The 21,583-nt window shown below is 42.3% G+C and overlaps 1 protein-coding gene across 2 annotated transcripts in view; it reads right to left on the bottom strand.

Moving 5' to 3' along the window:
• ACP3 (acid phosphatase 3) overlaps positions 1–9,407 on the bottom strand; it is a 50,517-nt gene extending 41,110 nt beyond the window's left edge. For both annotated transcript variants that reach the window (XM_059390927.1, XM_059390928.1), the window contains exons 1-2: positions 9,214–9,407; positions 1,839–1,934 (exon numbers count right to left, since the gene is read on the bottom strand). In XM_059390927.1, coding sequence (XP_059246910.1) covers positions 1,839–1,934; positions 9,214–9,330 — 213 coding nt within the window. In that variant the 5' untranslated portion in view covers positions 9,331–9,407. The remainder of the gene's footprint in view (positions 1–1,838; positions 1,935–9,213) is intronic.
• Positions 9,408–21,583: the final 12,176 nt, after the last annotated feature.

Here is a 21,583-nt window from a genome sequence, read left to right as displayed (position 1 = left end):
ATTCCACATATAAACGAGATCATATAGTATTTGTCTTTGTCTGGCTTTTATTATCTAGCATAATGTCCTCAAGTTTTATCCATGTTGTCATAGACAGCAGGATTTTATCATTTTTATGGCTAAATAATGTTCCATTATAATATCTATCTATCTATACCACAACTTCTTTATTCATCCATTTGTTGATGGGCATTTAGGTTGTTTCTATAGCCCGGCTATTGTAAATAACGCTGCAATGAACACAGGGGTGCAGATATCTTTTTGAATTAGTGTTTTCATTTCCTTTGACTGTTAGAACCTACATTTTAACAAGATCCCCAAATGATACATTCATTCTAGGAAGCTTGAGAAACACTGCTTTAGGAAATGTGATGGCTAGTCAAGAGACTTCCAGAAGGAGAATCCAGATCTCACAGCCTGAAAGAATCTTATAGTCTTACTGGAAAAGCTGAACAAGGGAAGAGGAGTCTTCCCACAGCCACAGGTATTAAGAAGTAGCCCTGGGGCACCTGGGTGGCTCAGTGGGTTAAGCCGCTGCCTTCGGCTCAGGTCATGATCTCAGAGTCCTGGGATCGAGTCCCGCATCAGGCTCTCTGCTCAGCAGAGAGCCTGCTTCCCTCTCTCTCTCTCTGCCTGCCTCTCCATCTACTTGTGATTTCTCTCTGTCAAATAAATAAATAAATAAATAAAGAAGTAGCCCTGAATTTTTATTACCATCCCCTACTATCCCTTTAAGGAGCTGAAAGCTGGGTAGGAGTAAGGTATGGTGGGAGGAGCTGTGATCGGGGAGCCCAAAAGTGCTGACCTCAAACAGCCTCTGTGGGGTTTCTCCTTTATGAAACATTGTGGTTGAATTAGGGAAGTGGTTCTCAGACTTGGCTGCACATTAGAGTCAACTGATCAGCTGAGGGATTCTAAAAATCCCAATGTCCAGGCTATACCCTAGATGAATTAAGTAAGAACCTCTGTCTGGGAGGCAGACAGACATCGACATTTTTTAAAGCTCTCCAAATAATTTCAGTGTTTAGCCAAGACTGAGACCCATTGGTTTAAATGCTTAGTTAAAAGTTTAGGGATATTCTACTCTAAACAGTCTATGACATTTTCTTAATGTATTTAAACAGTGCTTTGATCAGAGCAGAAGCAACACATGGGGCCTCCGACTCCGAACAGAAGAGCCACCCTCTGTTGCAAGAGAAGGGAGTGGTGCTCTGGAGCAGGGACTACAGTGCCTTTGCCCCCCACCCCCACCCATTCACCTTCTCCTTTAGTATTTTTTAGGAACCGCTTATAAGAAGGCCCAATCCCAGTATATCTAGCTGATAAAAAATATCAAATTTGGCATCAGCACTTCCAAAGAAATCCTGTCTTCCCAAACCTGCTGATTCAGTTTATCAATTACAAGATTATTGTCTGCTTCCTTGGAGGGAGGCTGAGCAACTCAGGGGCTGGCTTCCAAGGATCTCTTGGCTCTCCTCAGCATCTTTAAGCTCATGTGTTCATCTGTTACCATGCACAGCTCTTATACTTTAATAAAGCCAAACAGGGCAAAAAAAAAAAAAAAAAAAAAAATCAAAACGGGCAATTTTATACAATTTTCCTACAGTTACTAGTCACAAGGGGTGACTTGGTCATGATCAGAAATTATCAAAGTTAACCATTACTGCCTCGCCTTTCATGATCAAAACACACTTTAGACTTTTTAGTTCCGAGGTAATTATGCAAAATAATCTCCCAGATCTGAGTAACTTAAGTGGTTATTTGGTTTCAATGTATTACAAACTCCACAGTTTCCCTTAAGACTCATCAGCAACCTTTTAGCTGAAAATCCAACCAACCTGAGTGAGTTGGCCAAATCCTTGGGGCCATGAGGATTCCTTAATGGGGTCATTAGGGAAGGTTTCAATGGGACTTCGGTCTCCATGCCTAAATACCTGAAAAGAGATCAAGACAGTAACATTACAAATTTCACTTAGGTGTTTTAGTTCAGCTCATCCTCATAGATATTCTTCTAAACCACTGGTTCTCAACATTGGGATGTGGCCAGGGCATCAGGATTTTACACTTGATCTTAGTTAAAAGGCCGAGAAGTGATTCGGAGCATCAGGATTTTTAAGACCTCCTCATTTAAGGGGTGCCTGGGTGGCTCAGTGGGTTAAGTGTCTGTCTTCAACTCAGGTCATGACCTCAGGGTTGTTGGATCAAGTCCTGCGTCTGGTTCCCTGCTCAGTGGGGAGTCTGTTTCTCCCTGTCCTCCCTGCTGGTTCTCTCTCCCTCTCAAATAAATAAGTAAATAAATCTTTAAAAAAAAAAAGGCCTCCCAGGTAAATCTCAGGTTAAGAACCACTGTTTGCATCTCACTAACACTTTCCCGTGTTTCAGGTAATGTAAGTGAAGAGACAGTCAATCATTAGGAAGCAGACGAGCCATACACAGAGACTGGTTTGTATATTGGGGCAAGGAGGAACACAAAGTTTAGCATGATCACTTTATTTTTTACTTTTTAAAAGATTTTATTTATTTATTTGATAGAGAAATCACAAGTAGGCAGAGAGGCAAGAGAGGGGGAAAGCAGTCTCCCTGCTGAGCAGAGAGCCCGATTCGGGCCTCGATCCCAGGACTCTGAGATCATGACCTGAGCCCAAAGGCAAAGGCTTAACCCACTGAGCCACCCAGGTACTCTGCAAGAACACTTTATTGCAGACAGGCTCTGATGAGAAGTATTCTTTCTTAATTACGGTGTAAAAGATTTTACATATGATAATACTAGTCGCTTTTAAATGTCACATACAATTTGTGACCATCTTGAGCCAATGATTTATTAATTTTTAGGAGATGAGACATAAAGGACTTACGGAAAGGGAGATTAGAAAAGCTAATTCTTAATACCTTAGGATTTGTATACATGTCATGCTATTTTGATTGCACATTTTCCTCTTTGGAGAGAGTAGTCAGGACTTTCGAAATGTTGGTATTTTCTGAGTCCAATACGCTTTCTGAATAAAATACCAAACTAAATACAAAGCTGTTTTATCAGCAAAAGATAAGACATGAAAAATACTCCAGAAGTCCAAGATGAAGTCTATACTGATGCCAGCAAGCATTTTTAATACAGAGGAGGGCCGCAGGATACCTTGCATTATCTGAGATTTCCTGCGCTTGTCATTTAGCATCCTGGCTAAGATGCTCCAGGAGACACAGAGTAAGGAAGAGTTGTCAATTTTAGCCATCTTTCAGATGGGATTCCAGGAAAGTGAGGGAGGCTTGCAGGACCTGGGTTGTGTCTCTGGTGTCTAAAGAAAACTTACCTTTTGGTCCCCTAAACTGGTGAGAAATAAAAATTGCAGCAGAACAGGCCATTGTAAACAAAGACCGTGGTGTAGTGGATCTATCTATCTATCTTTCTTTCTTTTCCTTAATTTTTTAAAAAAGATTTTATTTATTTGATAGAGAGAGAGAAAGTGAGAGAGGGAACACAAGCAGGGGGAGCAGGAGAGGGAGAAGCAGGTTCCTCGCTGAACAGGGAGCCTGATGGGGGGCTTGATTCCAGGATCCTGGGATCATGACCTGAGTTGAAGGCAGACGCTTAATGACTGAGCCACCCAGGGGCCCCTCATTAGTTCTCTTTCTATAATCTAAACATATTTTGGACTTTTTAGATCCCAGGTAATTGTGCAAAATACTTCCTTAGATCTGAGTAACTAAAATTGTTACGTGGTTTCAGTTGATTATAAATCCTACAACGTTTAGTTTCCAGGGCATCTCAGCCTCAGCACTGTTGACATTTTGGGCTGGATAATTCCTTGTGAGGGGCTATCCTATTCCCTGTAGAATGTTTAGTGGCATGTCTGGCCTTTGCACACTAGAGTGCAATAGCAGTCCCTAACTGTGACAATCAAAAAGTTCTCCAGACATTGCCAAATGTGCTGTAGGGGGCAAAATCATCTCTGGTTGGGAATGCCTAAGTTGGCCAAAGGGAAGTTAGATGAGAGATATTGTAGTAAAATAATTTACAATGCTTCTTACCAGCCTTTAACCACAATAGCTCAAGGTTTTTGTTTTGTTTTGTTTTTAAGATTTTATTTATTTATTTGAGAGAGAGCGTGTGCGAGCACAAGTAGGGTGAAGGGCAGAGGGAGAAGGAGACTTGATTCCAGGACCCCAGGGTCATGAACTGAGCCGAAGGCAGACACTCAACCGACTGAGCCACTCAGGCGTCCCTCAAGGTTTTTTGAATGCTTGATATGTCCCAGAAACTGTGCTAAGTGCTTCTCATAATTTAATCCATTCATCAGTTCTACAAAGCATTTATGAATATTATCTTCATTTCACAAACAAGGAAATCAGTCTTAGTTAAGTGACCTCCCCAAGGTCACACAGCATGTAAATGACACAGTAGAGATCCAAGCATAGACGGTGTGCCTGCAATGCGAGCATTCTTAACCCGTGTTAAGAGGCTCATTTCTCTGCTAAAACACACCCTCGCATCCCTTCAGTGGGCTATCCAGGATCTGGGGCTTCGTTATGAACTTTTCCTCTAAGATCAGAAGCTCTCTGTGTTGCAGGGGATGGGGTGGTGTTGCACTACAGGAAAACTCTGATGTAAGCAACAATCCCAAATACTACTTAAAAAATAGAACTGAGATTATGCATCTAAATGACAGTGTAACCTAGGGAGAAAAATAAGCATGGTGCCCTTAGAGGAGGGTTATTTAAACAGCAGAGCCCTGGAACATAATCACAGGCTTGAACAAGCTTTCTTACTCAGTCCTTACAGGTCAGGAATAATTGTACCTCCCTATACTGCAGTAAGGTTTAAGGATTTTTTAAATAGTGGCTCAAACAAGCTGTGAGCTCCTCAAAAGGGGTGTCCACCAGAGACAATTAATAAACCATCCCGCTCCGCATCCCCAGACGCTGGAAATCAGTATGTGTGTGTGTGTGTCAGTGTGCATGTGTCGGTATGCATATCAGTGAGCGCCCTCAAGTACACATATGCCATTCTTGAGCTCCTGGAGTTTCAGCTGGAGCCTTTAGACTGTGCCTCAGTGCTTTTAAGCCTGTGGTAAGGCAAACTTCTTAACAGCTGCTCTGCCAAATTTGTAACTGCTGTTCTCAGTCCAGCAATCGTACTGTATGATATCCTTCAGAAACCTAAACATGTAGGGTCAGCCCCAGGACTGTTCTGCAGCCCCAGCGGTAACTGCAATAGGAAGACATCCAGGATAACAACCTCTTATGTCCGTGTAACCCTCCAGGGTTTTGTACAGTCTCTTCCCTGCTCTCTCTTTCAATTCTCAGAACTCCTGCAAGGCCAGGCTGGCCCTATTGCTGTCCTGAACCAAAAAGGAAACTTAGGTTCAAAGAGACGGAACGAGCCATCCAGATCCCTTGGTTTCCATGAATGCTACCCACTGTTTTCTCCCCCACATCACGTTCACTTTATCTTTTTAGATCACAGGTGACTTTCTAAAAAACAGAACCATGGTCTGGTTCTCCCAGGAATGATCCATCTCTATCCAGTCTGCTGAGTGGGTTTGCCGTATTACATCATCCTACCTGATCTGGCCCTGCCGACCTTGATGCTACTATCTTACACTTTTGTTAAACATGCTTAGCCACAGAGCCCCTGCTGTTGCATCCAATACATTGTTCCAGCCTCAGGGCGGTGAAGTTCCATCAGCCTGGAATGTCCTCCTCCTACTTCTAATCCTGGTGGTCACTGAATCCAGGTCCCTTCCCTTCTGAAAAAGGCAACCAAGAGAGGTCTCTTTTGACCTCCCAGACTCACCATACTTATTACTCGTTCTCTAAAAAGTTAAAAATAATGATTCTCTAAGGGTTTTCTATGGGACGCTCTGGGAAAAGAGGAGGTGGTTTCTGTGGTCAAATTTTAGGAAATATAGTTTCCTACTAGCTCCTTTCCTTTACAGCCACAGCACATATTAAAATATTATTATTATCATTTTTAAAGATTTTATTTGTTTATTTGAGATAAAGCAAGAGAGGGAGAGAAAGAGAGCATGAGCAGAAGGACAGAGGGAGAGGGAAAAGCAGACTCCCCACCGAGCAGGAAGCCAGATACCCGGACCCTGGCTGGGATCATGACCTGAGCCAAAGGCAGATGTTTAACTGACTGAGCCACTCAGGTGCCCAGAGATGTTAGACTGATTAAAGACTGACGAGTCCTGCCCTTTAGAGACCTGAAATACAATGTGACTCTTGTTTTGTTCCCAAAACGGATTTGACTCCTGAAACCCATTTTTTCTTCCAAGCAACTCCTGTTAACAACTTGTCAAACTAGCATTCCATGGGACACACGTTGATAAACCTGTTTTAAGATTGTGTGATAACTCTGTTCATGAGACAGAACAAGAGCCAAGGACAGTTTCCTGCTCTTTCTGCCAAGGACAGCGTCTCAGAAGTGGGAAAGATTTATTTTTCCTGGATCACAGAATAACAGCAAGTAGACTACCTACTGATTATGAGCTGTCTGCGCACCTAACCTCCAGGGGGAGCTCTCAGCTCCATGTGCTGGCTCCATTTCAGCAGGAATGGGCTATGTGTAGGGATCAGGCTCAGAGCCTCCGTCACACAGCCTGGATTCATATCCTGACAAACCACGGCTACCACGTAACTATGGACAAGTTGCTTAGCCTCTTTGCGTCTCAATATCTTTATCTATAAAACAGAGATAGTAAAGTTTCTGTAAAATTTTAAAGAGCAGTTGCCAGATGGAGCAAACCAAACTGCAGGATGCCCAAATATTGCACGAAACATAGTTTATGCTATAAAATTATTTGCTGTTTATCTGAAATTCAAACTTAACTGGGTATCCTGTGTTTTCCTAGGAACCCTACTTCACAGGGTTGTTGGAAGGATAATGGGACATTTTCCATATCGTACTCTCAGAACAGTGCCTGGCATATAATAACATCGAGTGATGATTGGTTATTGTTACAAATGTTACCACTTTAATTAGAGGCACCTTTCTTTTATTCTGGTTCTAATAATTTTCTAAGGATTTGCCTGGGTATATAATTTAACCATTTTTGGTCAAATATTCTCCATAATCAATTAAAAAAAAGTAGTATCTCATCGCTCAAGTCCTTAGACATTCTTTGGTAAGGGCCAAGAAGCTGTATTAAGTTGCTTTTCATCTACCATTAATGGAAGAAAGCCTTGCTGGGAAAAATCATTAACATTAGCCTTGTGTGATAAATGTTAATCTTTATAGCTCCAAAAGAGCTATCTTTGTAAGGTTTTCTTGTCGTTTCTTTCTTTCTTTCCTTTTTTTTTTTTTAAGATTTTATTTATTCAGGGACACCTGGGTGGCTCAGTTGGTTAAGTGGCGGCCTTCGGCTCAGGTCATGATCCCAGCGTCCTGGGATCAAGTCCCGCATTGGGCTCCTTGCTCAGCAGGGAGTCTGCTTCTCCCTCTGCCTCTGCCTGCCATTCTGTCTGCCTGTGCTCACTCTCTGACAAATGAATAAATAAAATCTAAAAGATTTTATTTATTCATTTGTCAGAGAGAGAGAACACAAGCAAGGGAGCAGCAATCAAAGGGAGAAGCAGACTCCCCGTTGAGCAGGGAGTCTAAAGTGGGATTCCATCCCAGGACCCTGAGATCATAACCTGAGGTGATAGCAGATGCTTGCTTAACTGAGCCACCCAGGTGTGTCTGTCAGGTTTTTCTTAGGGTAGAATTAAGTTGTAGTCCCTGAACACCTGTTAACTGAGAGTGAGGAGGGAGAAAGGAAGCCCTCGACCATTTGGTAGTCAAGGGGAGTGAGCCTGTGCTGGATGGAGTAAAACAGACACAGAATTGACCACATGCGGTTAACTCCAAGTTCACTGTAATACCTCACAGACGATTACCTCTCAGCCGACTTGCAACAGGTCTACAGTGTTGAGAGTGCAGTTTCTGCTGTGTCCCCCAGACTTGCTTAATGTATGTGTTGGCAAGAAACCCATGAATATAAGTAAAAGTCCCACTTGCATGGATTTCTTTACAGAAGGTACACGATATGACACAGGTTCTTTTTTCAGCACAGAAGTCTGACAGCTGGTAAATCACTTGTAAATAAATTGATGATATGTTTCTCTGATTCTCTCTCATTTGTTGACTCATGACCTAGTAAAGATTTATTGCACTAATAATCATAATTTGCATAATCATATGGTTATGAAATTTGTTCTGTGGAAGGGAAAGAAAGGAGTTCTGAAAACACTCAGCTGAGGAAACAGGAATTTTATGTTTGATTTTTTTAGGTCAAGGATGACCTCCCTGAAAATTATAGAAATAAATTTTGAGTATTCTCACAGGAAGAAAATTTACTTATTTACCAGCGTATTTTCCATCTATCAAAAAAGGCGAGGGAGAGAGAGATTGAGAGAGCAGGTGTGAAAGACAAAGAAAGGGGCAGAGGCAGGGCGGGAGGGGGTGGAGACAGTGAGTGCAACAGGTTAAGAGAATTAGAGATACAGAGAAAATGACAAACAAGGAAACCCAGGGACACACAGGGATCAACCCCAGGACTCCCAGGAAAGTGATAAATCCCCTTCACTTCGCAAACCCCCTTCCTACCTACTTTTAAGAAAACGTCCACAGTGTATTTTCTTTCCTTCCCATTACACATCAGCCACCCGGCTTTCCCCACAACTTGTCACACATACGGAGGTGGAGAAAAACATTATTTTAATGATCAATCAAATCTACATAACAGGAAGTCCTCCCTGAAATTTCTCGAATTTAGTTTCACTTTTATGCTTCAAAGACGGTTGGCAGATAGAGTTTCCAATTTCCTGATAAAGAAAAGGGGAAGGGGCTCCTTCATGCAGAAGATGGCTGTTCTTTGGTTTGCAAGCAAATAATCACCCTGAGGGAAGCCTGGTTAGCTCTTGGGGCTAACGTGGCCAGCTGGGGCTTCCGGCACAGCGTCTGTGGCTGTCAGGAGGAAAACACACACTCAGGGCAGCTGTGAAATACGTGAATAAATAAATAACAGCGGCAAAGGCACAAATTGCCAAAGCAAACACTTTTTGTCAGGACACGTTAAGTATTCGTTAGGAGGAGCTTGCGAAACTTGATTATGCACTTTCTGAGTTAGGACTCTGGGAGACCACAGTAGGGGGTAAAGTGAAACCTGACCTGGGTATCAGCCCCAGCTGGTAACAGTTTTAAGGGAAAAACAAGGAGAAAAGTCTACTCACCAAAGTCACAAACTTGAGCTCCTTGGCGACCACACCTCGGTCTACCCAGGAGAGCAGAAGCCAGAAGCTAAGGCCAAGGCTTGCTGCCCTGGCCACGGGGAGCAGGGCAGCCCTCATACTGGGGAGTGCTTTCTCGGGCTGGAGTTCCGAGGTGCTGTTTCCAGAGCAAAAGCCATTAGAGGGCAAGCTATTTAACAAAGGGCTTGGAAGGGAAGGAGTCCCTGGGCGGAGCCAGACACAGAAATATTAAGATCACCAGGTAGTTTGGGGCGGGGTTTGGCAAGTGTCTGGTTGGGTAATTTGAGGGCTGGGAGTTAGAGATCCCAGTCTTCTGGTTTGAAGGTAGAATGCTGAGACCCGGAGAGGGGAAAGCTGTTGCTCAAGGTCAGGGAGCATGTTAGGACACTTTTTTCCCCCTAAAGTTTACCATTCCCTTTTCTTTAGATAAGGTGTGATACAGTGTTTCTTTGTGGCTGTCACTTGGGAAAGGGATCTGCCTCAACTTTAGAAACCTTAGGCCTGTTATTCCTAACTGGGAATTTGGAAATTCAGAAATACAGGCACAGAAATATGGAAGGGACTGCGAGTACTGGCATATTTTAGGTCTATTCCCCAGGCCGAACTTGGCTCCCTTTTGTAAAACTCTCATGTAGCCTAGAGAGGTGTTTTTATTATTTTATTATCTGTTTTAAAAATTTCGAGAGGTGTTTTTGAATTGAAGAAAAGTAAGAGAAATCTTATTTTGAAAACTTTTAGTGACACCTTCAGATATGTGGGGTTTATCTATGGTGTCTCAAAATTAGGGTTAGAAGTACCTTTCCTAACCTGACACAATTGAAAAACGATGACAGCAACAACAAACTGACCCGTAACTCTATGCTGTCAGTCACCGTCGTGGGCCCTGAGCCCTGCATTCTGCATTCTGGGTGAGTCACAGCCTTGCCTCTCCAGCCCTGATCTCATCAGGGACGGACTGAGGGAATTTAGCTTTCCATTTTTCCCCTCAACCCATCAGCCCCATTGTAGGCTGAACCTACCCCCTCAGCAGAGGGAGATCAATGGTTGGTCTCACAAGGTGGTCTCTGGTACATTGTACCTGTGGCAAGAGGGTTCTGTGGTGAAGGGATCACAGAATGCCCAAGCGTGTGGTGTGTGGGGAAGTGGGTGCTTCTTTTGGTATGGAAGAGCGTGTGTGAAGAATGAATGAATGTGTGGAAGGGTTAGACATTTCAGGGGATCGGGGACCCTATGTTTGCTATCACATTCTTCACCTGCCAGTCCCCATTGTCGTTTTCAGTGGGTGACATTTTGAGGAGATGCATTCAGGGATAAGGGATGGAGGTTGAGAGCTGGTCCAGGGCAGATTTGAAATTGCAGCACTGATGGTCCCTGCTGTGTGCACCAGGCAACCTGACCGAGGAAGCTCCAGCTCCCATTTACCTTTCACTTGGCTTCGACCCACATGCCTTAAATTGTACCAGATACATCATCCTGTTCAATGTTTTTTCAAGGATCAGGTTGGCTCCTTTGTTGTCCTGTCTTCTTCCTTATCTACCTCTGGCTTGATGCCTGGCTATAGGCCTAGTGCTTCCTGGTAATGTCTCTGGTTCTCTAACCCACCTATGCCTTGTTGTGTTGGGTTGGATAAAACCCACTTCTGATCCAGATCCTACTTTCTCTGCATCACCTCCTCTGGGATCTTGTAGCCCTCCAAGTAGCAACAATAGTAGCAGCGGGAGCAGCAAACAATTCTTAGAGAGAGAAACCAAAAAACGATAATTACATTGAATACATCTCAACCTAAACTGGTTCCGTTTGGAATAAGTGGATAGTTTATACTTCTATTCTCTACCGTAGTCATCACCCTAACTTCTACTTTGATTATTAAATTATAAGGGGAGGAGAAGATTATAGATATAGATCTGAATACTCAGATTAAATTCACTTAAGAATCGTCCTTGGTCTCTTGAACCTTGAATTCATAAGGCCTTTGTGAAGGCTTAGAGTCGTCTGGAATAAATATGCAGATATGGTAGCTTTAAAGGTGAGACTTCAGGGTGCCTGGGTGGCTCAGTCAGTTAAGCCTCTGCTTTCAGCTCAGGTCATGATCCCAGGGTCCTGGGGTCGAGTCCCCCTTGCTCAGTGGAGAGCAAGTCCCCTTCTCCTTCTTCTGCTCCCCCTGCTTGTGCTCTCTCTCAAAAATAAATAAATAAATAAATAAATAAATAAAATAAATAAATAAAATCTTTAAAAAATAAAGAAAAAAGGTGAGACTTAAAAAAAAAATTGGGTGTCCCAAGAAAGGGTGCCAGTAATTTTTATGTCAATGATTAGCAGAACTTACTGTCTGAATCACTTTTGTTTCTTCATATAGCTCTATGTAACTAACACAACACAATATTAGGAAGTCCCGTAAGTGGAGCAGGTTGGGTTCATTGGAAAGCCAGCTCCCAGATGGAGATTTGCATGCAGGAAATTTATTTAGGAATGTTCTCAGGAGCAACAACAGAAGGGGTAAGAAAAATAAGCAGGCTTGGGCAGAGGGAGAAGACCTCAGCTGACCCTGCTAGGAGTGCGGAAGCTGGGATAGCCTTTGAAGTTGTCCTGAGCTGGGGAGAGGGAGCTGGGCATTTTTTTTTTTTTTTTTTTTTTAACTCCTGCCTCAGCCAGTCATGCAGGGAGTGTGGCAGTGGGTAAGATGGCTTTCTTCCACTATGACAGTTCTGAAAGGAATTGATAGCTGAGTAATGTCAAAGAATAAAATCCCAAGAGCTGGAGGAAATTAATCCTTCAGCTCATGAAGGGAGATTTATGTGGTACAACACAGAATCCATGACCATGAACAATTATTCATAGGAAAGGAATTCATGCTCCTGGGTAGATCAAAGGCTGTGAAAGCGCTAAGCGTGCCTCTGATAGCAAGAGTCTGTCTTGGAGTTAAGATCCATCAATAGATATGTTGGTTGTTCACCAAGGAAGAAGGCTGTGTTTAAACTCCTCACTTGTTAGACCTTCGCAGTTATATTATTTGACTCTCAGTGGCTTGCAGACTACTGGGCACTAAATAGTAACGATTAATCAACAGTCACTGTCAGGGCAAACTGTTGCACCAGAACTTGGTTACAGTGTTAGCTGCTCTGAGACAAATGGAAGAGGGGCTTAGAATAAAAGGTTTTTTTCTCCTTTACTGATCATTTTGGGTGTTTAGTGTCTGTCGGTAAGTCTGTTTGCCCTTGGTATGTTTATTTATTTATTTATTTTTAATATTTAGGTAAACATCCAATGTTAATGTCATTGGTGGTGTGGTGGTGGGGAGTGATGTAAGGTCAGTGACTGTCCTGCCAAACTTGATGGGAGCCTGAGACAAATAGAAAATCAATAGGGTGCCTGGGTGGCTCAGTCATTGCGCATCTGCCTTCTGCTAGAGTCATGATCCCAGGGTCCAGGGATTGAGCCCCATATCGGGTTCTCTGCTCAGCGGGGAGTCTGCTTCTCCTTCTCCCACTCCCCCTGCTTGTGTTCCCTCTCTTGCTGTATCTATGTCTGTCAGGTAAATATATAATCTTTTAAAAAAATCGATAATGCTGACCCCATTTTTATTTTAAACTTTGACATCTTTTCATTTATTTTTATTATTTTTTAAAGATTTTACTTTAAATCTTTAAAATGAGCACATGCAGGGGGAGTGGCTGGCAGAGGGAGAAGCAGGCTCCCCACTGAGCAAGGAGCCTGATGCAGGGCTTGATCCCAGGACCCTGAGATCACGACCTGAGCCAAAGGCAGACACTTAACCGACTGAGCCACCCAGGCATCCCTTGACACCTTTTTATTTTTATTTATTTATTTATTTTTATTTTATTTTATTTTTTTTTTAAGATTTTATTTATTTATTTGACAGACAGAGATCACAAGTAGGCAGAGAGGCAGGCAGAGAAAGAGAGAAAGGGAAGCAGGCTCCCTGTGGAGCAGAGAGCCCGATGCGGGGCTCGACCCCAGGACGTCGAGATTATGACCTGAGCCAAAGGCAGCGGCTTAACCCACTGAGCCACCCAGGCGCCCCAACACCTTTTTAAATGATAGGTTGTTTTACATTAATATTTGTTTTTCAAAATACTGTGCTAAAATATTACTGATCACAGCTTTGTAGGAAAGCTTGAAATCAGGGATTTGGACGTCCCCAGTTTTGTTTTTCTTTTTCAACATTTCCTTAGCAATTCGGGGTCTCTTTCTGGTTCCATACAAATTTTAGAATTGTTTGTTCCAACACTTTGAAAAATGCCAGCGGAATTTTGATCGGGATAGCATTGAAAGTATAGATGGCTCTAGGCAGTATTGACATTTTAACAATGTTTATTCTTCTGATCCATGAGCATGGAATGGTCTTCCATCTTTTTGTGTCCTCTTCAATTTCTTTCATGAATGTTCTGTAGTTCCCTGAGTACAGATCCTTTACGTCTTTGGTTAGGTTTATTCCCAGGTATCCTATGGTTCTTGGTGCTATAGTAAATGGAATTAATTCTCTAATTTCCCTTTTCTATATTGTCGTTGTTCGTGTAGAAGAAAGCAACTGATTTCTGTACATTGATTTTCTATCCTGTCACATTAATGAATTGCTCTATGAGTTCTAGTAGTTTGGGGGTGGAGTCTTTTGGGTTTTCTGTATAAAGTATCATGTCATTTGCGAAGAGAGAGAGTTTGACTTCTTCTTTGCCAATTTGAATACCTTTTATTTCTTTTTTGTTGTCTGATTGCTGTTGCTCATTATTAGGAAGTTTCTGGCATCCCTGTATGTTACGAGCCCAAGGTCGATGCCTCGCTCTCCTCACCCTAGTTCCCAGACATGACTCTATGAATTGGAACATGGGAGATAACAACTTCTTTTTTCTTTTGAGATGAAATAATCTGACTTCCTCCTGTTCTGTCTCCAAGGAATTGAAGGCTTGGGCAGGATAAGGACATCAGGAACAGAGGACTTTTATCTGTTAGACTGAACAAAGGTAACCTTCAGCTGCTCCTCAGACTGTATTTACTTGCATAGGCCTCTGGCCTCTGCCCTACTCCTTTGCCCCTGTGGTAACACTGCTTTCCTCACAGTCAGAACTAACTCACCTGAGAGAAGAGGCGACAGTGACTTGTAACTGAGAAGGAGTTGTGAAGAACAGGGTTGGGGTCTGACGTGGTCACCCTGGAACAAGGCTTAGTTGTTCAGGCACTGACAGGAGAGACTGTTGTGTCATCGTCCACCTTGTGAGTCATTCCAAGGCTCTGGTCACTGGGATAACAAGGCAAATATTGTCCTACCACTGTTTCAACTCCCATACAGCCATCCAGACAGACCATTGTATTGGTTCTACTCTATTTAATATGGAAGGGAAAGAACTCACCACTTATAAAAATATGACCCTGTCTCATTTTGTGTAACGTGTGTCGAAGAAACATGCACATTTTTTTTTTTAATTTATTTGACAGAGAGAGATCACAAGTAGATGGAGAGGTAGGCAGAGAAAGAGAGAGACAGGGAAGCAGGCTCCCTGCTGAGCAGAGAGCCCGATGTGGGACTCGATCCCAGGACCCTGAGATCATGACCTCAGACGAAGGCAGCGGCTTAACCCACTGAGCCACCCAGGCGCCCCGAAACATGCACATTTTGATGGTGCTTTTTTTTTCAGGGTGACGTGATTGTTAGTGGTTGTACTTTCTTCCTTCTGCTTTTCTCCACTTTATAAATTTCTCACAATGAACAGATATTTTTATTAAAATCAGAATAGGAATTTTAAGATGTCTAATATGAATTCTGTGCTCTTTCTCACTTGATTATCAGGTACTTTCCACATTGTGGAAGGTGGGTCTCGAAGGTCACTGAGTGTATGACATAGTTCATCTGACTATTCCTATTATAGGACCAATTCCTAAACTGGCAAAGAGAGAAAAACATCTTCCTCCTGTCCTAATTTCTATTCTGTCCCTCTCCTGTTTCTTTTGATGTATCCTGTATTAAACAGATCTGACAATTTCCTGTAGTATCATGAAAATCCCAGGACAATGCAATACCCATTCAGACAGTCCTCAGTTTGTCCTTAAAAAGTCCCAGAATTGCATCATGTCCGTGACCCATTCAAAATCTTCCACGGCTTCCCACCACACTTGAAATAAAATCCCAAATCCCTCCATGACATGCAAGAAGCCTGCTACCTCTTCAACGTATCTGTTCTCGCTCTTCCCTTGCTTATGCCCATGAAAGTTTCTGCTCCACACACCTTGCATTTTACAGTGCGCTGTCTCTGGTACACTCTTCCCTCAGCTGAGCGAACGGTCTCACTTTGCTTCTTTACACAGGCCTTCCCTGACCACCCCGGTTAATGTAGCAGCTTCTTGGCAGCCTCTGTCATGCTACCCTGCTTTATTTCTGCTATGGCCTTTTTCATACCTGACACTATGCTACATATTTATTTATTTGTTTGTTTATTGTCTGTCTCCTCCATAAGAATGTAAACTCCATGAGAGTAGAAGAGTTTACTGCTGGTTCCTCATTGGATAGAACAAGACCTGGAACGTAGTAGAGGTTAATTAATTAATTAATTAATTTAACGATTTTATTTATTTCTTTGACAGAGAGGGACGCAATGATAGAGGGAACATAAGCGGGGGGAGTGGGAGGGGAGAAACAGGTTTCCCGCTGAGCAGGGAGCCTGATCAGGGTCGATCCCAGGACCCTGGAGTCATGACTTGAGCCGATGGCAGATGCTTAACGACTGAATGACCCCGGTGTCCCACATAGTAGGGGTTTAGTGAATATGTGTTGAATGAATGAATGAATCCTTACTGTAGGATCAGTTTCTTTATCTAAAACCAAAAGAAACCAAACCAAAACAACAACAAAAAAACCCCCTCCTAACACGTCTCAAAACTTTCTTATAATTTCTATATACTGGTTTCCTGTTTATTCCATTACCAGAAGGATTTTTCTTTGGATGACTAAAGTCCTGTAAGTCAATCTTTATCTCTTGATACTGAGACTTTCAAAGCTTTGTGATTTTCTAAGTCCTATTCTCTAGTATTTGACTGCTGACTTGATACTCTCTGCTAATTTCTGTCAAACGGGATGTATTTGGGGGAAAAAGTCAAATGAAGGAGACACATTTTTGAATTCCATATTTGATGTGAAAACTTAATAAAACTTCTTCACTTCGTGTGATAATGTTTGAGTTTTATTTTAATAAAGATAATATTTAAAATTATTTATCACTTCCAAAAGTTAAAAATTGAACTAACCTATGATACAGGAATTGTGCTACTGGGTATTTATGCAAAAAATACAAACACACTAATTCAAAGGGATATATGCACCCCTACGTCTACTATAGCATACTTACAATAGCGAAACTATGGAAGCAACCCAAGTGTCCATCAATAGATGAACGGATAAAGATGTGGTATGTATACACAATGGAATATTATTCAGCCATAAAAAGAATGGAATCTGGCCATTTGCAATGACATGGATGGAGCTAGAGAGTACAATGTTAAGTGACATAAATCAATGAGAGAAGGACAAATACCATATGATCTCACTCATATGTGGAACTTAAGAAACAAAACAAATAAGTAACGGGAAAAGAAAGAGAGCGCGAGAAAGAGAGACAAACCAAGAAACAGACTCTTAACTCTAGGGAACAAACTGATGGCTACCAGAGGGGAGGGAGGTGGGAGGATGGGTAAAGAAAAGAAAAAAATAAATTAATTATCATGGGACACACACTCCATGATGATATTTCCCTCTCCAGTCCTGTCACACACACACACACACACACGAATCCATGTCCCAGGATAAATATGCCTCCATCTGGAAGTATGGCATTAATAATCTTTAAAGGGGTATTAATGCAAGAAAACCTGAGGACTCTCTGTAATGGTTGATGGGGAAGCTTTGTGGCAGGCAGTAAAATGGCCCCTGTTATATCATAGTGAGGTTGAGGGTAGGCTTCCTGAAACATTGCAAATATACCCACTTTACTCCATTTCATCCTTCTTCACATCTCAAAAATTTATTAGGCTACATTGGTCCAAATCAAATTGAGTAACCTAGAGTTCATACTCTTTACTTGACACTGTTCCTTAGAAATAATGTTGAAGACTCATAACATGAGAAAAAGTCAATGTAATTATAATATAATTTTGGATATCATGTAGATAAAGGAAACACAAATATTTTCATAGTCCCAATTTTGGATGGCAAGGTAAACTCTTAAAGGAAATTACTGCCCTAATGTATAAATATTAGCGGATTGGACCAGATTATAAGGCTACATGGTTGTTTTAGGCAGAAGAGTCTTATATTTCAAAGGAAAGCCACAAGAGTCTCCATTCATGCATCCCTTCTCTTTGTTGTCAAAAAGCCTAACAGAAGAATAGGGTCCTTGTAGCTGAAGGGTTTTAAAGTTAGTGCTGCTACTAGCATTATGGAAAAGCAGTATAGAGTCAAAAAGTACATCCTAACGTATCCGTTGCTCAAAAATACAAATAGTAAGAAAAAAGTAGCTTAGAGAATTTCTATCAAAACATACATTTTATTGATGTGTTTAATACCTTCTATGGCTTTACAGAATTCCATCTTTTAATCCACAAAACAGATTCACATCAAATGGTGGCCAATTCCATATCTTCTCAAAGATGCCACTGGGACATAGCTGCTATGCTCCATCCTAAATTATCATCCCTTCTTTCAAATCCACACTACTCAATCCGGGACAGAGTATTTTTTTTCTGAATCAATCTGTTCAGGTGAAGATATACCAGAAGGCTGTAGTCCTCAAAATGTGGGCTGGGAACTCTGAGATGCTCAGGATGTCCCTGAGAAGATTCCAGAAGATTTCTGAGATCTATTCTGAGGATCCATGGCGTCAAACCTATTTTTATAACAATGCTAAAATATTATTTTCTTTTTGATTGTCTTTCTTTCATGGGTACTCATTGGAATTTTCCAAAGTCTACATGACATGTAATGACATCATTGCTCTGAAGGAAAGTTGAATGTGTGCTTGTGTATTCTTGTGTTTTAAAATGTCCTCAGTTTTAATTTTGAATAGAGTTAATATCAACAGATACAAACCACACAAACAAAAGCTCTTAAGCACCTTCAATTATTTTTAAGAGCATAAAGGGGTCCCGAGGGCAAATGTTTGAGAATTGTTGCTACTGGCAAGCTAATGATCAAAGAATCTGTTGAGTATCTGTTATGAACAGATAAGGGAAGACCAAGTTTGGGCAGACACAACCCAACCCTCAGGGAGCATACTATCTTGTGGAGGAGGACAAACAATTGTAATGTGATGAAGCCAGTGAAACACGCACAGAATGTCATGGTTGCTAAGAAGAGGAACATTGACTTAAGCAATTATTTATTTACCTAGTATTTAGGTCAGTAGAAAAGATATGAAGGAATCAGAGAACAGGATGCATTCTGGGGAACTGCAAGTAGTTGGACTGGGATATCTTGAGGGTATAAACATCCTTTAAAACTGACCTTATGTAGGGGTGCCTGGGTAGCTCAGTGGGTTAAAGCCTCTGCCTTCAGCTCAGGTCATGATCCCAGGGTTCTGGGATCAAGCCCTGCAGAGGGCTCTCTGCTCAGCGGGGAGCCTGCTTCCCTTCCTCTCTTTCTGCCTGCCTCTCTGCCTACTTGTGATCTCTGTCTGTCACATAAATAAATAAAATATTAAAGAAAAAACTTACTTATATCTTATTATCATATGATCTCCCTGATGTGAGGAACTTGAGAGGCAGGGTAGGGGGTTTGGGGGTTGGGAAGGAACAATGAAACAAGATGGGATCTGGAGGGAGACAAACCATAAGAGGCTCTTAATCTCACAAAAACAAACTGAGGGTTGGGGGGCATGGGATATGGAGAGGGTGGTTGGGTGATGGACACTGGGGAGGGTATGTACTATGGTGAGTGCTGTGAAGTATGTTAGCCTGACGATTCACAGACCTATACCCCTGGGGCAAATAGTACATTATATGTTAATAAAAATAATTAATTAAAAATATAAAAAACTTACCTTATGTCTTTAGTTACTTTGGTTTATTTGGTGATTATTGCTGGATTATGTTAGAAGTGGTCCATTGAACGGTATGTTGTAAATATTTAACTACTGGATCTGGAAAAAAAAATCTTATCCGTAGCATTTGCCAATTTCCACGGCATAAATATTCCCACCACAACCTATTTCAAGCTACCAACATGCTGCCATTGAATATGCAGCTGGAAAGAGCTAAGCACACCAGCGCATAGTATTTCCATCATAGTACACTTACCATGAATATAAATAACTTCAAGAGAATGGATAATAATACAGCATAGTAAAATAGTTTGGAAGTGATGAATTTTGAGTATGTATGAACTTTGTTTTTAATATAACTTACTTAATTTTAAGTTTATGTAGCTTTAATTTTTACTTAGGGCTGGGCTTAGCAACCAGTTTACAAAATTCCTGGAAAGTCAACACTTGGCTCTCACCAGCCAGTGGAAGCTCGTTCCAGTACATCCCAGGGTCTGCCATTGCATTAGTGCTATGTTGTTCAGTATGGCGTCACCACGGTTTCCTCATTTTGGAGGGGGAGGAATATGGGACAGGCTGACTGAGAGACAGGTGGGAGACTATAAAACTGCAGTTATGGGTGTAGTTACGGGGAAGTGTGGGTGGGCCAGGAAAATTGTGCAAGAGCTTAAACAGAAGGGTAAAGAATGGTAATTATAAAGTCAAGGTCAGAGAGTAAACACTAGATGTTGGAAATAGAAGTGCCCCTTAGACAAGAAAGAGAGGAAGCGAAGGTATTAACATTTATGGAGTGCCTACTGTATGCTGTGAACTCTGCCAGTCACATCGCACCTCTTATCTCATCGAAACCCTCCAATACACTTGAAAGGCAGATAGCCAAAGACTACAGTGTAAGAATGTGGATGGAGGTCTGTCTAACTTCAAAATCCCTACGCTTTTCATTTCATAAGGAAAGGACAGAACATTTACAAGGTGGTGGACTAGGGTTGACTGGAAGCAGAAAGTAAGCAGACAGATCCTGAGGCCAGGGAGGCATGTGTATGAAAAGAAGACCTCAAGGGGCTGGGCCTGGAAAGGTTAGGGCTGCTGGACCAGGCAGCTTCCTAGGGGAATGTCTGTGGTCTCCAAAAGACAGAACAGCCTTATGACAAAGGAAACTTCTCTTCTTTTGCAAGAAATGCCAAGAGCTCTGGGCACATAGTGCCAGCAGCATGAGAATCAGTGTGATAGTTAATGTGTTATAGGCAAAATGCAAGAGCCCAGAGTTAAAAACATCTGAATCATGGCAATCCATACACAGCCCCAACAAGGGAGGAGGAGGGAAAGATCCCAAGGATATGGTGCTGAGCTCTGCTTTATTTCCACCCCTGCTGCTGCTATTGATGGTTTTCTACACCTCCTGTCTCTGTCCTTTCTTTAACAGAGGCTCTCAGCTGCCTGCCAAACACAAGCAGCTTCTTGCCCTGCAACTACGAAGGCATGGATCTGCCAGGAGTCTCCCCTCTGTCCATCCTGCCTGTGGCCCATGCTTTCTTCCATATATTGGCCCTCAGAGAGCATAAGGGGTGCTAGCCTTGCTTGCACTTGCTAATGTATTGGTTAGGTCCCCCAGAAAGCAGAGGCCAAGACAGAGTTAGAAGCATCCCCCTCTTTTGGGGGGATAATGCCTATTAGAGGGGAAAGGGAGAAGAGCCGGCAGGGAAGGACTTCAGACTGTGATGCAGGTCCAGTACTTGGGACAAGGAGTGATGGACGGAAGGAGTAGGTAGAAAGAGTCTCAAACTGTGGCTCAGACTGCAAACACTCAGATTGCAAAATGGGAACTCCAGTGCAATAGAGGAATCATGAACTGGGCCAAAATTCAGTACCCCACCATGCTTAGGCATTGTCTGGGAGTTGCCTGAGGAGGATGTGGCTTCAGTTCAAAAGCTACAGTGGATCCCAAAAGTAGTGCAACCGGAGGCTCCTTGGAATTTCTGTTAGATTAGTTCTTGAAAGCAGATCTGAGCATCGCACCATCATGTAAGCTCAGAAAATTTATTACTACTACTTTTCCAGATAATGAAGGGCCGTTCTTGTCGGCTTCATCCTGATGAGAGGGAGTGTGGGGCCTCAGTCAAGGTACCTGACTCCTAACTGTTCCCCCACCTTGAATGGTTGATGTTGGAACTTCCTTTGGGAGGGCGCTCAGAGCTCTCTCTGAAGTCTACAACCCATCTTCATACTCAAGATTCTTTTGGTGGTAGGCGGCAGATTTGTTCATCTCAGGCAAGGAAGAGAATTTTTGCTTCATGTAACTGAACAAAGGGAAT

This window comes from Mustela nigripes, chromosome 2 (assembly GCF_022355385.1).
Source record: "Mustela nigripes isolate SB6536 chromosome 2, MUSNIG.SB6536, whole genome shotgun sequence".
NCBI classification, from domain to species: domain Eukaryota; kingdom Metazoa; phylum Chordata; class Mammalia; order Carnivora; family Mustelidae; genus Mustela; species Mustela nigripes.
This window is presented reverse-complemented; position numbering and strand designations above follow the sequence as displayed.